At 39.0% G+C, this 15,849-nt stretch overlaps 1 protein-coding gene across 2 annotated transcripts; it reads right to left on the minus strand.

Moving 5' to 3' along the window:
• Positions 1 to 588: 588 nt before the first annotated feature.
• On the minus strand, positions 589 to 14,657 carry LOC129268025 (alpha-1,3-mannosyl-glycoprotein 4-beta-N-acetylglucosaminyltransferase C-like). 2 transcript variants are annotated; one of them, XR_010294615.1, is made up of 6 exons: positions 14,326 to 14,466; positions 12,296 to 12,490; positions 10,377 to 10,510; positions 7,714 to 7,807; positions 1,700 to 3,232; positions 589 to 1,568 (listed from the first exon to the last, which is right to left on the minus strand). XR_010294615.1 is itself a non-coding variant. In XM_064104455.1 (5 exons), the coding sequence occupies exons 2-5, from the start codon at positions 12,393 to 12,395 to the stop codon at positions 2,073 to 2,075; spliced, it is 1,488 nt and encodes a 495-aa protein (XP_063960525.1). In that variant the 5' UTR covers positions 12,396 to 12,490; positions 14,326 to 14,657; the 3' UTR covers positions 589 to 2,072. The 2 variants fall into 2 exon arrangements, 1 of the variants encoding a protein (XP_063960525.1); XM_064104455.1 differs by having other exon boundaries at positions 589 to 3,232; positions 14,326 to 14,657.
• Positions 14,658 to 15,849: the final 1,192 nt, after the last annotated feature.

Here is a 15,849-nt window from a genome sequence, read left to right on the forward strand (position 1 = left end):
GTCCCCCGTCTTCTGGTTCTATCCCCCGGGTTTTTCGAAGGAAGGGTGACCTTGGCTCGTAATCCGAGATCGCGCACCTGTTTTAATCATAAGTGCGCATGCGCGAAATGTGGTGTCAAGAGATCTGCTTCCGCTCAGTACAGTGCTAGTGTTCAGCTAGCTGCAAGTAATTGCATTTCTCGCGTTCATATGTGCGGGCTCGCCTTACGTAACCATGCTGATGACCTAGCCCACTCATCCCCCGGTGCCAATCTCCCGGACACCGGGGGATGTATGGACGGTCGGTCGTAAAGAGATAATATTTCTCTCCCCCTTCCCCGGGTGACGGGGGACAGTCTGAATGGCCTGTAAGTTATGTTGTCATTTAAAAAACTTAACCTTAGGTTAAGATTTGATTTTGACGCCACCACCATCGTCGGAAAAGCAGTGCCTATAGTCTCGCACTGCTATGCAGGCGAGACAAAAATAAATAGTAGATGAATTTTCATTTTTTTCTTTTATATTTATAATTCTAATAATTATTGTATTCACCCTGCCAGCGTGTGAGAGAATTTCCTGAAATATTACAAGGAGAGTCTGAAATAAAGATTGTCTAGATTACACAATGATTGTCTAAAATGTACAAAAAATATGGAGAGTTCTAAGACTATGCTTTAAAAAAAGTGATGTCATTAAATATATAATATAGTTAATTTTCTACATTGTCATCTTGGTGTAAAAATTCACAATTGCACTTAAAAGCTTCATTTTAAATAGATATGCTTAACACAAGAGGTATATCTATTGCAGTATATTACACAGAGAACTTCAAATTGACTTGATTACCATGTACAAGACCCCTAAAAATACTATATGCAGATCACAATTCATATTGATTCAATTTAAGAGAATTTTGCTTCAGTTCAAACATAGGTTCTTCAATTCATATAATCCATATCACACATTTTTTTGCCTAAAAAAATCAGCAAGCATGTATAAGACACCAAATATGGGTTAACATACTTCTGTGTGATGACATATTACTGCAGACAAAGCAATATGAAATATAAATCATGCATGCAGCAAACTGGTTTTATGGGGATTTAGGAAAAGAAAACTAAAGAGACATTATTTTCATTTTCATCATGCCTGGGTCTAGAAATTTACAAGGAAATGAAAATAAAAAATCCATAATTATGGTTCTTTACTTTTCATGTGAAAATTCAATGAATTCACCTATGCAAAACAGGATTTATGCTTTTGCTGAGTTGTATTTTCTATGAAATAATGGAATTACCATTTTACATCAAGCTTGACATGGAATTACAGGTTTTCAGAACGGAAAAGGCAATTTTCTGCGGAAAATGACTGTCCCTACAGGACATGTGGCATAGAGGTAACTTTCATGTAAACAGTGAACAAAAGCCAATCAAACTCAAACGCCAGAATTCACAAAGGAGGTTTTTACAATCATCGGTTGAACCCACGGTTTATGCAGAATTCCTGTATATAAGTTACACATTTTCCACGCATGTTAAAAAATGTCAGATGCTGATGCACGCTTTTGTCACAGTGTGCCAAACTGACGCCTGTTGCCATGGTTAAATACGCTATTTTATTCATTAGTCCACAGTTTTGAATTAATAAGTCCACTCTTTAAACAGTGGACTCATGAATACAATAGCGTACTTAACCATGGTAACAGGCGTCAATTAGGCGCACATCAGTATTGGACACTTTTCAGTATATGCGGCAAATTAAGCATAATTTATACAGGAAATCTACATAGACCATGGTTTTCGAAACCTGCTTTGTGAATTCGGGCCACTGATTTCATGGAAGTTGATGTTGGTTGGCAAACTTACTATACATATTATATGAAGTTGTATTAAACTCTTTATGAAATGACCCCCAGATGTAGTAGGTCTCCTGTACTTCAAACAGTCAAACCTGTGTGTGGAAAAATGCCCAAGGGAGACAAGGAAAATGCCATTCATGAGAAAATGCTCTTCATGGACATGTTCCTGTAAAACATTCTCACAAATATTCAAGAGAATATTAACAGTAAAGGAACTATGCAATGAGTTATACAATCAGTGATGTGTCCAAACAGCAATCTCTCTTATAACTCCCCACTGAACCTGAGAAACAAGAACATGAATACGGAGACATGCCACAGTTTCAGTAAATTTATCTTGCACATTGACATCGATACTACCTTTCACGAATTGCCCTATCTCAACATAGCTGCTACACTCTGGCAAAGTCCCTTCATTTCCACTTTGGAGTAGGGCAGAGCTCAACTCGAGTGCAGCCACTTCTAATATGTCTGCGGGATGTTTGTCCGATCCAGTTGCAACGGCGATGCGGGATAGCACCGTAGGATCATTGAAGACAACAACTACTGACTGGCCTTCTTGAGGACTCACCGCCCAGAAGTACCCAGGCTCTATACTGTAACTCAACTGTGGCCCAAGGTACATACTGAACTGCTTCATATCACTGTACACTTTGGCTGGAGGATTGTCGCTATCTATATACTGGCGCTTATAAAGGTCAAAGAAGTTGTCTTCCAAGTGGCTTTCCTTATCCTTGAGCGATGATTGCTTCCCCTTGTGCTGGAAAATCGATGGCAGCCGTTGGTGCATCTCCTTCTGGCCGTTTATTGAAGTGAAATACCGGTAGAGGAGGTCAACGGGCTGCTCCTGGTAAAAAAACATGATGAACTGTGCCAGCCTGTCCAGGTCATAAGCATGGAAGAGCTTCCCGATGAAACCTAGGACTGAAAACTCCAGCGTAATCCAATCAGTACTACTCTTCAACTGAACATATTCTTGAATTGCACTTATATACCCTGCAGTTGTAACAACATCATCTTCAATTTGGATATAGTATTCTGAAAGACTATCGGCATAGAAGAACATGAAGGCAAAATCCACACACTGCTTTGAGCGCCAGTAGACCCTTTCTTTAGAGTCGCCATATAACAATTTCAAGTTGTCGAGGGGTGGGTAGAATCCTTGAGGGGCTTGGATGACTTGTATATATCCACTTTCAAGATAGTTCAGGTACCTGTCCATCAGAAGGTTCTTCAAGACGTTGCGCTTCTCCTCTTCAAAATCTGCCAGGAATACCAGCAGTGTGACCTCTGCCTGTTCCTCTGGGGTCGAGTTCTCGATGAGGGAATCTAGAGTTTGCGTAAGGTAGTGTTCACTCTCTCTTTGAACCGTGGGTATGCCTATCGTCAGAAAACCTGGAGAAGAGAGGAGCATTTCATGAAACAAATAGCCAGTGATTTTCATTTATTACTGTTAGAAGCTACTGAAATCCTTGCATCTGATTGGCTCAGAACTAATAATAAGTCAGTGAAAGTCACTCACAAGATACTTCATTAAATACTGATGATGAAAGAGGTAATGGGGCAAATTGCATGAAAGGTGCAATCAATTGAAAGTCTATTTTAGGTCCTGAAATCATTTACAACTCTTGTGAGGAAATGCAAATTTGAGATTGATTGCTGATCTTCTTCTCACAACCGCAACTATCATGAATGATTAATATTAATTTAGCTACATCTTTCAATTGCAAATTTGCATGGAAATTTGCCATCAATCTCAAATACAACAAATTTCTGGTAACAGCCTCAGAGTTTTTTTTTTAAAAGAAACAAATCATAATGTGGTCATCTGCTTTAAAGTTTAGTGCTATTATTTATGGAACAACTTTTATCCATTGATAAGCCTGTTCACGGTTGTAAACTGCGCACGAGCAGAAACCAGTTTAATGAAATGAAAAATGAAAATCCATATTTTATTGTTCGAAAGATACATGAAATGAAATACTCCGAAAATTTGCTCTGCCCAATTGATCGTGGGGCCGGCAGCCGCTGTGCAGCGCCAGATCGACGAGGCTCTATCCCTTTAATCATTGAACGCCAAACAGGGTAGCAGCAACTCCCATCTTTTAACGTCTTTTGGTCTGACGCGGCCGGGGTTTGAACCCCCACCTCCCGGTTGTAAGACGGACGCTCTACCAACTGAGTCAACACACCGTTGGCTCACTGTGTAATGGAAGTAGTCTTGGAAGCAATCTTAACCCTAAATAGACTGGGCTTTTTCGACGCCTAAGAAGACGGGGGGGGGGGGGGGGGGGCTGAATCAGCCTACCTTATGATCTCGGCCGTTTTATGTATTCTATTGTTTTCTAAATTTCTTTTGTATTTCTTTTTTTTCGACTTTTTGTTTTTTATTGTTTTTTCAATGGAAATTGTCGGGGACTTTATTTTGACCATAAACAAGATAAAATTAATTGATTTTAAGCAGCAAAAGGAAAAATAATACATTTTATGAATTTTGGCTAAAAACACTATTTGCATTGGATTTGTACACAAATTCATGTTTTTGAGTAATTTTGGGTCTGCATGCTCTTACAAAATGTTGCGGAATTTCGGAACCGCGTACCTGGGGGTCACAATTTTGGTCTCAAAAGTTGCGTGAGACTTGAAAATAAAAAGTCAGAGAGCGACGCGGTCAAAAAATTTCGAGCGGCGGATTTATCGTGAAAAATGTTGAGGGGAGGGGGCTGAACCAGCCCCCCCCGTCTTCTTAGGGTTAAGTGGTCTAATGAACCAATTTGGAAAACCACCTTGCAGTGTGGTTTTCAAGACCACTTTGCCTTGTTAAACTAGTTTAACTGTTAAACTAGTTTAAGCATAGGTGAGGACACAACCGTTCTTCGGGAAGTGATCTTCGCCTGGAAGTACGAGTGTGTGCATGTTAGGTGCAATACTGTGTGTAGTATGCTTAACTTGCATTGCGATACATGTGACTCCACCGAGAGCATTCCCATAGCAAAAGGACTTCACTTTACGTGAAGGGGTTCTAGGAATTAGTTCAGGAGCCTGCGATGACGCTAGTGAAGCAATCTTCTAAACTGGTTCCCTAAACAGGTTCAAGGTAATCCACTTCAAGAAAATAGATGAGAATGTGGTCTTGGTCTCCTTTCTGTTCCATCTCACATGGTCTAATCCTAGTTTGTCTATCTCAGCTCATCTACCAACCATTTGGCCTAATTGCCACTGAGCGTGAGCCCACTTACCATTGTGTCTAATTTCCATTTAGGCTATTACAATATCTTCTTTTATCAACTTGAATTAACATTAATCTATAATGATTGGATGGAATATTCCTGACCAAATTTTCTTTTGAATAAGTGAAAAATAATAAGACGACAAAGTAAAAATCAGACCATCTGTGCTTGGACTAAACGATAGTTAGACCAAGTGGGTATTAGACCAAATGATGGTTGGAGCAACTGGTACTTACAACCACGTGAGTTGATCCATCTTGGTATTAGAAAATCTCAGATCACCCTATCTGCTATTAGACCATAAGGGTATAGCCATGGTGGTAGACAATCTCAGATCACACTATCTGCTATTAGACCATGTGGGTATAGCCATGGTGGTAGACAATCTCAGATCACACTATCTGCTATTAGACCATGTGGGTATAGCCATGGTGGTAGACAATCTCAGATCACATTATCTGCTATTAGACCATGTGGGTATAGCCATGGTGGTATACAATCTCAGATCACATTATCTGCTATTAGACCATGTGGGTATAGCCATGGTGGTATACAATCTCAGATCACATTATCTGCTATTAGACCATGTGGGTATAGCCATGGTGGTAGACAATCTCAGATCACACTATCTACTATTAGACCATGTGGGTATAGCCATGGTGGTAGACAATCTCAGATCACACTATCTACTATTAGACCATGTGGGTATAGCCATGGTGGTAGACAATCTCAGATCACATTATCTGCTATTAGACCATGTGGGTATAGCCATGGTGGTAGACAATCTCAGATCACATTATCTGCTATTAGACCATGTGGGTATAGCCATGGTGGTATACAATCTCAGATCACATTATCTGCTATTAGACCATGTGGGTATAGCCATGGTGGTAGACAATCTCAGATCACATTATCTGCTATTAGACCATGTGGGTATAGCCATGGTGGTAGACAATCTCAGATCACATTATCTGCTATTAGACCATGTGGGTATAGCCATGGTGGTAGACAATCTCAGATCACACTATCTGCTATTAGACCATGTGGGTATAGCCATGGTGGTAGACAATCTCAGATCACACTATCTGCTATTAGACCATGTGGGTATAGCCATGGTGGTAGACAATCTCAGATCACACTATCTGCTATTAGACCATGTGGGTATAGCCATGGTGGTAGACAATCTCAGATCACATTATCTGCTATTAGACCATGTGGGTATAGCCATGGTGGTAGACAATCTCAGATCACATTATCTGCTATTAGACCATGTGGGTATAGCCATGGTGGTAGACAATCTCAGATCACATTATCTGCTATTAGACCATGTGGGTATAGCCATGGTGGTAGACAATCTCAGATCACATTATCTGCTATTAGACCATGTGGGTATAGCCATGGTGGTAGACAATCTCAGATTACATTATCTGCTATTAGACCATGTGGGTATAGCCATGGTGGTAGACAATCTCAGATCACACTATCTACTATTAGACCATGTGGGTATAGCCATGGTGGTAGACAATCTCAGATCACATTATCTGCTATTAGACCATGTGGGTATAGCCATGGTGGTATACAATCTCAGATCTTCAGAATTAGGGAGGACTTGCAACCGACACCAAATTATGTGCGCATACATGTAGCGCACATCTCGAGCGCGGAGCGCTCGACCCTTGCGGCCGGGGTCCAGCTCTGGGTTTCTAGATGCTCTCTGGTGCAATCTGACCCTTATTTTGGAGCATTTCACATGTTTAAAAAAAAACATTGTTCCCACTTTTTTAACATAAAAATTAAAGAAAAATATCAAAAAATGAGGGGACAATAGAAGAAAAGTACCTGTTCAACAATAATAATGAGGAATTATCCTCTTTATTATTATTAAAGCACGGGTAACGTCTTCCTCCTCGCTGGTCCCTTGCTTGGTGAAATAAGTCAACAGGGTACTAGTGGAGCTCAAAAATCTCGTCTTCGCAATGTCCGTATGCCGTTTGCTCCCTACGTGCTTCCGAATATCAATCATCACGACCTGAGCCGTGCTCAACTGAAATGTCCACGCTGCAAATTGTGCAAAATGCATGGTAAATTCCTCTTTCCGACTTCCGAATACACGGGTACTGGAGACTGTTTTCAGTCTTATACTTCTGAGACCATTTCTTGGTCTTCTTTTGTTGATTTTCTGCCATTTCGTGTCAATATCAACAAATCAATACGCCGAAATCACACACCGATATTCCAGCGCACGACTTGACAAATCAAGCGGCCGCGAGACTGGTGCACAGTGGATTCCCGTTGGGCATATCACATGCACCAGCTTTTTGCTGCTCCTTATTTGTCTGCCTTTCACACAGAATTTAGTAGCAGCGAACGTAATGGAGTTACTACATGCTAAAGTTAGCAGATGATACATGTACTTCCAATCCAATTTGATCAATGCAAAAAATCGTAATTTCGGGAGGATAAGGATGGTAATCGTAAGGGCGGGAGTTGGGATGAATTTTCGGGAGCCTCCAGATGAAATCGGGAGGGTTGGCATCTCTGAGTACACCAATAAGGCTTGGCACCAATAACTATGTATATTGCCCTTTTGGCCAACACGTAAAGCTAAAATCTATTTGAAAGAAGAAAAATGGATATCAATCCTACCTGTCTCATCTTTTCTATATCCTAAGACAAGGGATTTTCTGAGGTCTACTTCACTTGGTTTGGTCCATATCCAAACAGATCCATCTGAGGAATTCTGTAATCAAATGAAAAATGGCAGAAAGAGTTTAATATTACTTTTTAAGCATTTTCTACTTAAATATTGCAATCGATATATTATAGAAACATGAAGTTTTATGAAAGATATCCTACTATGAATGGGTGTTTTGAAGTACAGGTATGTATGGTAGGGGGTCCTAAAGCTATGCGGGTCCTAAAGTTACGCACCACTCATCGCGCATGCAATTTCAATGGTAAAATGTGCACTCTGTGTGTGGACCTGTGACTGCAGAGTGACGAACGATTCCTACTCAACTTTTCTATAGAGGCTGCAATAATCACTAAATTCAGAGAAAACCAGCAACTGTTTGAATTTTGGAGTTATAAACTTATATTCACTCTTTAATTTCATATTTTCCTATAATAATATGAACATACTTTAGAAATTGAAGCACAGGAAATACTATTTCCTTGCATGATAAATCAAGTGCGTACCTTTAGGACCCCTTCTACATAGGGCGGCGAAATCAAGAGGTGTTCGGAAAACACAGCGGGATTTTCATATTAGCTGAGTTTTGCAATATATTCTTCTTGGTTGAGGATCTTAAGAATATTCACCACAAATATTGAAAGATAATTTGTTAAAATATTTAAATTGGCATAGTTTTATCAATTATAAACAAAGTGCATAGCTTTAGATCCCCCTCCCATCATACAAACAACCCGATCCATTCATAACAAACAATGAGTGTTACTTATCTATTGTAATGAATATTAAACTACATTTTTTATAACAGAGACCTTTGCCTTACATATAGGGGTAAATGGGTAGACTTCATGATCAATGGCTCTCATTTGTATTAACATTTTAAAAACATTTCTTTTTCTTTTCAATTTTGTCTTTATAAAAAACACATGGGGGGTGAAAACCAAAAAAAAAATCATAGCTTGTCATTTTTTGAATTTGAATTTGTACTTTTTGGATGCCTTTTCATAGGGGTAAATGGGTAGACTTCATCATCAATGACTCATTTTTTCAATTCAATTCAATTCATTTATTACCTCTTTCAATCTTTGTATATTTACAATGATAGTTCAACATACATATTTACAAACTATAACATTTAAATCAATTTTTATAATACAATACCATGAAATCACAGGGGAAGGAGACAAACTAAAAAGGAGAACTTGTAGGGTGAAGGCCCCCTTTTACATGTATAAGTACATTTTATGAATTACAAAATAAAATTAAATAAAGAAATCAACAAAACAATTGTATTATGGGTAGCTTTTTACCACAAATTTGTACTGTTTGGATGCTCTTTCAATTTTTACTTTTCATATTCATGTCATATTTTCATAACAAATAGTCACTCTTGTCTATTAAGGCCAGGCAAGTCTGGCAAGAGAACAGAACGTGGGGCCACTGAAGACAGGTGACCTTTATAGATTATACAACACACCAAAATTGTTTCTCATTTGAAAGGATATGATATTCCTTTCACATCGTCGGCGTTCATCCGAACCGTCGCATCAGGCAGCAATTAATTTTAGTTTGTGAAATATGAGGGGATTTTCAAGGCGATGCCATGCAAATTTTTTATAAAACACACAAATCCAGATGGGAATGTGTACTGTAACAAAGCATGCAATAGCTGCGCGTACTTAATATGCAAATGCGGTCAGCCAAACTGTCGTATCTGCATTGCATTGACTTTGCAGTTGAAAAAGCGATACACGTTTTGACTGATCATGCGCACTGAAATCGTGGTTGTTGTATGCCCTATGGTGTTTTTGTATCTATAGGGAGAATCTAAACTGCTCAGATCAAAATTTAAAGCATGTAGCTCTTTTGCGATATCTTCTCTAAATTATGGTTATGTGTAAAAATAAAATTATCAATGTTAAGCACTGGTCTTTGTCTTTCCTAACAAGTATTTTTCTAATAATAAAAATCTTGTATGGCTTGGGAGAAAAAGTGCAAATTATACTTTATAGTAAACTTTTCAGTTGATTTTCTCTGAAATGGGTTTCACATGGTCATATCGGATAGCCGCCAACGAAATGGGAAACAATTTGGTGGCCACTAAAGACAGGTGAACGCTAAAAAGACAGGTTTGACTTTATACCCAGTGGTTGTGTGTCCGGACAGGTCATCTGGACATTCGATTTCAAACAGCCATTTGAAAAATTTTGCACGCAAAGTTTCTACAATTTTAGGACAAAGTGTTAGGCAACATTATAGAGAACAAATACTGACAATGTTTACAATTTTTCAATTGATAGTGTTTGTTTAATAGAAAGAAAATAGATGAGGCCTCAATATTTTTCAGTGTCTGGACACCCAACCCCCCATCCTACCTTCTTTTTATAACAGCTGGTATCTCTGGTACCTATATACCCTTTCTGATCCTCTTCTTCTTCCATGGTCAACAGAGCACGTTTGATTGAACATAAGTCTATTTATACATCAAGATTAGACAAAACTAATAGTTGACCAAAAATCAATTAATCTATCAAGCAATCAAAATGGTTTAAACCCATTTGGTATTAGACTACCTGAGAGGAAGACCAAAGCAAGTAAGATTAACCAGATGACTTACCCTCCCTGATCCACGCCTTCTTCCATGATCACCAGAGCACTTTTGTTTAAGTATACCGATAGTGTCGAACAAAGTGTCCCGTTGATTTATGACCTGTTTGATGAACTGGGCATGTTTGGTGGGCTCCTTGTCATCTGCATATGTAGAAATAAAAATAGGATATTAATTCTTTTAATGCACGTTAACCCATTGCCTACTGGAACCAGGTGGTCAATGTACAATACTTGCACAACACATGTCAACATCTCTCCCAGTCCCGGGGGGCCACTTACATTGACGAGTGGATACCATGCGCGACCAAAAAAACACATAAAAAGGATGTCCTTTTCACGATAGGGCACGTTACGTACGTAACGTGATAAGGGTGTCAAAAACACAAAAATAATGAAAAAAGGGTGTCTATTTCGCTAGGAAAATTACGTGTATAGGGTCGAATTTGCGGGAATGATAAAACAAAATTAAAATGTTTTATAAAGGATGTCCATATTGCCCCAACACTTCGTGTTTAGAGTCCGATTTGCGCGAGGTTTAGAAGGTGGGGTCGTACTAAACCAAATAAGGTAAAGCCGACGACCGAAGGACCCGTAACAATAAAACATTCCTGTACTTGTTTAGGGGTTCATTTCAGGGAATATTTGCCAAGAGTATCGTTTTGTTTCTAATACTTGTTAAGGGTAGGGTTTCACACGCCAATACTTGTTAAGGGGTGCATTTTCAGAATATGGAAATTACGTGTTTAGGGTGCTTTTCGAGACCCTATGGTCGCGCATGGTATCCACTCGTGAATGGAAGTGGCCCCCCCGGGCTCCCAGTACTAGCATTCCTTCTAATCGCTACACCATAACTAATGACAATCATCATGAATCGGTTTTATTAAGGTCAGTTAAGAAGGATTACTGAATCTTGTGCCATGATGACGGTCGCTCCTCCTACTATTTTTTGGGCTTGAGCATCTTCCTCATTCAGACCAACATTACTGCTTTCCTTCTTCCTCACTAGATCTTTCCAATATTTCGTCTTCACTTTTTCTCTTTAAATCCATCCCCTTCCATGTACTTTGCACAGTTTCACCATCTTCTTTCCTCAACACACGGCCCATCCAGCCGGGGCCAGGACAACTCGGACCTCGGGACAAATCGGACCACGGGCCGTGTTGTCCCACCCGTTTCGTGATTTTTTTCTCTCACAAATTTGTGTCAATTTTTTCGTCTCTGTTTCATGCAGCTCAAATTAATTCCAAAGAGTTTCTTCCTAGCCATAATGGTACATTTCACAGCTTTTAAGAAAAAAAGACAAAAATGCTTTGCCTGAAAAGTCAAGGTCTGTAAGCTATATTATAATAATATTTCTATCGTTCATTTCTTGAAAAGCTACAAAGTGCAAATAATTTACAATGAAACAAACATATACCCGTAGATTGCTTTACATGAATGAGATCACACAGGTATGAGAGCAAATGACCGTTAAGGGCTTTGAAAACAAGTGTACTGGTGTCTTAAACTGTCCTATGTTGTACAGGTAGCCAGTGCAGAGTGTTATAAGTAGGGGTGAGGTGTGATGGTTCTTGGGCTGACAAAAGATAAAACATACATAATGGTTTTGGAGCAGCTGACGACGATGGATGTTCTTAGCTGTAGTGCCATAGAGAAGACTTCTTATTTTTCATTTCTAACAGACAGGTGCAATTAGTAAAATAAACTATACATCAAAATGCATTTTTTTTTGTAAAAGATCAAAACTAATTCTTGATAAAAAAACCCAACATTATTGTTTCATTTCATTATCACCAGTAAACACTAAGTACATGTAATAGGTAAGGTTGAGAAATAAAAACAGTAAAGTTGTTCTGAATGAGAAGGATTCTTAAGACAGAGTGAAAATGTTGACTGGAATAAAATGATGATGAAAAAAGTGCATACCTTTTACAGTATAAAGCAAACGTGCATTCCAGCAACTCACGATGCACAAAACGACTACGCCAGCATAGAGAAGTTTGTGAAGTAGTCTTGGGCGTGGCATCTTGTTGAGTGGAGAGAACTCAGGAGTGTATGGAGAGGTGACTGCCTTTCATTTCTCAAGTCGATGTTTGTCACATCATGTATTAGTGGACCAGTCTGAAATACAACAAATCACACTTATCCAATTAGTACAATGAAAGAGATTGAGAGCAAGAGAGAGGGAGAGACAAAGAGAGAGAGAGAGAGAGAGAGAGAAAGGAATTTAGTGAAAAGGAAAATCAAACTTCTAACAGATGGCCTCTTGAAGTATCAATGGCACCAACAAAGAAAAACTTCTGGGATTGTTTTGACAACAGTTAAAGGTCACTCTGAATTTTCTGGACACTGAAAAGATCCATCCATCAATATTGACATTGCTGTTGGTAACTTATCTATTAAATGCAATGAATGCATTTCCGTTCCATAAAATTGTTGCTTGGTTTCACCTATTTATCATGCAATCAATATACCACTCTTGGCTTTCATTTCAATTGAAGGGGAAGTTCACCAGGAGAAAAAAGTTTAAAGTAAAAATGGCAAAAATATTGCCGAAGGTTTGAGAAAAATCCATCAAAGAATAAAAAAAGTTATTAGAATTTTAATTATTTGAATTGTGATGTCATATGCGAGCAGCTTTTCTACATATTGTATGGTAAAATATAAATGAAATGTCATTTTCTCAGAAAATTGAAAATGTTTTTTACTGCATCTTCAGTACATCAACAAACAAAAATATGAACCATTGAAAAATTGAAATTCATGCATGTTATATCACACAACATATGGGGCAGCTGCTCGTTTATGACGTCACAAATCCAAAACTTAAAATTCTAATAACTTTCTAATCTTTCATGGATTTTCCTCAAACATTCACCAGTATTTTTTACTATTTTTACAACAAACTTTTCTTCAGGGTTAACTTCCCCTTTTTTAAAGTATCATTTCCAAATTCGTTATATCAAAGTACAATGAGAACAAATTATATAATAAAGACAAAGAAAAGATAAAAAAAAAAAGATATAAAAAATCAACCAAGTTAACCCCTTCTGAGACTTAGATCCATGAAATTGAGCTAGTTAGGAGAGACAAATAAGGATAAAGTCTGATTGTTTTCCTGTGTATAAACTAATATTGGAATTATCCCAATAATACCATATTGAAGGAACATTTTGAATTTATAAAACTATTTAAAAAATTAAGCGGATTACATACTAGGCTACCTATACCTTCTTCATCTGAAGAAAGGAAGAATTAGCAACATGAATTCACAAATTAACTCCTCAAGTGACACAATGAATGGCTGTTTTTTTTTCAAAACTTTATACACTGTTAATCGGCCGGTGCGAAACTGCATTAGCGCCGCCTCTCAAAGTAAAAGGGCAACCGTATCACAATTTGAAAGTTTTGAAATCAATATGGCTTTCACATCTACATGAAATACATCTAGTTCAAATTTGTTTATTTTCACTGCATGTCGTTTATTTTCTCTTCACTTCAGTCGATCTCCATCCTGAGCTATAACCATGATAACAAAGATGCAAATATCCTTCACAATGTGAACAAGACAGGCAGCATATTTTACACATCATCATTCTCTGAATGATTATAACAAACTCAACAATACTTTCTAAATTTTTCGAACTGATTTGTAGTGCATTCTAAACAGCCCAGCGAACTCTGCTCGGCTGCAGCAGTGTCGAGTCAGTCGGTCGAACACTCCACTCCAAAGCCACCGGGGCGGCGGGGCAGGCATGCCGGGCGTGCCATGGCACTCACTGTTGACTTACATCAATCACCGAGCTCACGTTCACATCATGCATCACAGCACAAATCAAATCCAAAGTTACTCATGAAAGTCGATGCAAATAGACGTGCACGTCTAGTAAAAACGAGTCGGCATATCATTACTCTCGGTTCTGAGATGATACTACTGAATTTTATCACATATTTACCTTAATTTTTCAGAACTCCATTCCACATTTCCGGCTCATGAAAGGAAGTGCCAATTTTCCCTGCAACTTTCACACAAACCTCCATAGTGTTACCACCATAATGGGCCATATAGGGCCTTGCCATACGGTATCTAGCGCCCCCGATTAATTGGCCGACCTTGAGCGAGCTAGCTAGCTTTGCGCGTAATTGACCCCTGCATTTTCATTTTACCATTTGTGGTAGGGTATAGGCATAGAGATATATACTAATAATGGTCCATACACGGCCCAGATACACGGCTGTTTCACGCTTCTTCTTCTGTCTGTATAAAGGCTTAATTAATCCCCAAACTGAAACGGAACTGAAATAAATCTATTTCTATAGAGGGATTTTATTATCATCATTATTTGTTTTATCTTAATTATGTGATGTGAATGCTAAGGTATAATTTTCAATTTTTGAGACAGTGAAATAGTGTTGTTGTTGTTGTTGTTTTTTTTTTTTTTTGGGGGGGGGATTTGTCAGAAACTATATCTCGGGCGTGCCATCACAAGATTATAGCTTTAGGGGTTAGAAAAATAAAAGCACTTTAATGAGCCAGACGGTCTAAGGTGGGGGGGGGGGGGCTGCTGTGACCAAAAATCACAATCAGATGGGGCGGCTGAAGCCCATGCACCCAGCCCCCTCCCATTTTTTCGAGCCCCTGCGTTGCTATGCCAAATTACTTAGCCATATGTCAATACGTACACTATATTTTTGGTAGAATCACCCCAGTTAGAAATAACTCAAACAACAACCAAGCCGAATTGTTCTATAATATATGGATTAAAAGTAAAATTAAACAACTACTAATAGGCATCTGGGGAGCCTTTCGTAAATATTTGACAAGTTTGAGAAGTAACAATTAAGTTGTCAGATTTGATATCCCTCCTCGATTGTAATTGGCTGATCGACCAATTAGCATAAGGCCCGTTGAATGCGTACGAATTCCGGGAATTTCCCTTGCTTTCAGGCGCCTGCGCACTGTGTGCATATTTCGGCGAGACGGGGACTCCCCTGTTCAGTGGGACTCCCCCATTTTTGTACGCGCGCGCGTATTATGCATGCGCCAATTTATACGCATACATATGTAGTTTATAGGTGAACGAACTTTTTGTGTAAACATACATGACATGAAGCTAGTGACGTCATTATGTGCCGAATTTGACGTGACAAAAGGAAGGAAGCTTTGAATTTAAGGATCATCGTCAGTGGATGATGAAGGGGCGAATGCAGCCTTATATACAGGGGCCGCGCGGAACGGTTTTCAAAGTGGGGGGGGGGGGGGGCTGACCATGCAAAAATGCACAATCATATGATCATTTTTACGTTTTTGCACACGGTTTTGAGTGGGGGGGGGGGGGGGGCTGAAGCCCCCCACCAGCCAACCCCCCCCCCCGCTTCCGCGGCCCCATATAGGCCCGTATTCTGAACTTGAGTCAAAATTAAACACTGGTCTTTGGTTTAAATTTCGATAGTTTAGTTGTGACACAAATTCTCAACCA

This window comes from Lytechinus pictus, chromosome 9, assembly GCF_037042905.1.
Source record: "Lytechinus pictus isolate F3 Inbred chromosome 9, Lp3.0, whole genome shotgun sequence".
NCBI classification, from domain to species: domain Eukaryota; kingdom Metazoa; phylum Echinodermata; class Echinoidea; order Temnopleuroida; family Toxopneustidae; genus Lytechinus; species Lytechinus pictus.

Coding starts and splice junctions, on each gene's coding strand:
- LOC129268025 (XM_064104455.1), bottom strand. CDS start 12,395: ATGCCACGCCCAAGACTACTTCACAAACTTCTCTATGCTGGCGTAGTC. Junction 10,511..12,295: donor TTTGCTTTATACTGTAAAAG/GTATGCACTTTT, acceptor CTACATATGCAG/ATGACAAGGAGCCCACCAAA. Junction 3,233..7,713: donor ATATAGAAAAGATGAGACAG/GTAGGATTGATA, acceptor TCTCTTCTCCAG/GTTTTCTGACGATAGGCATA.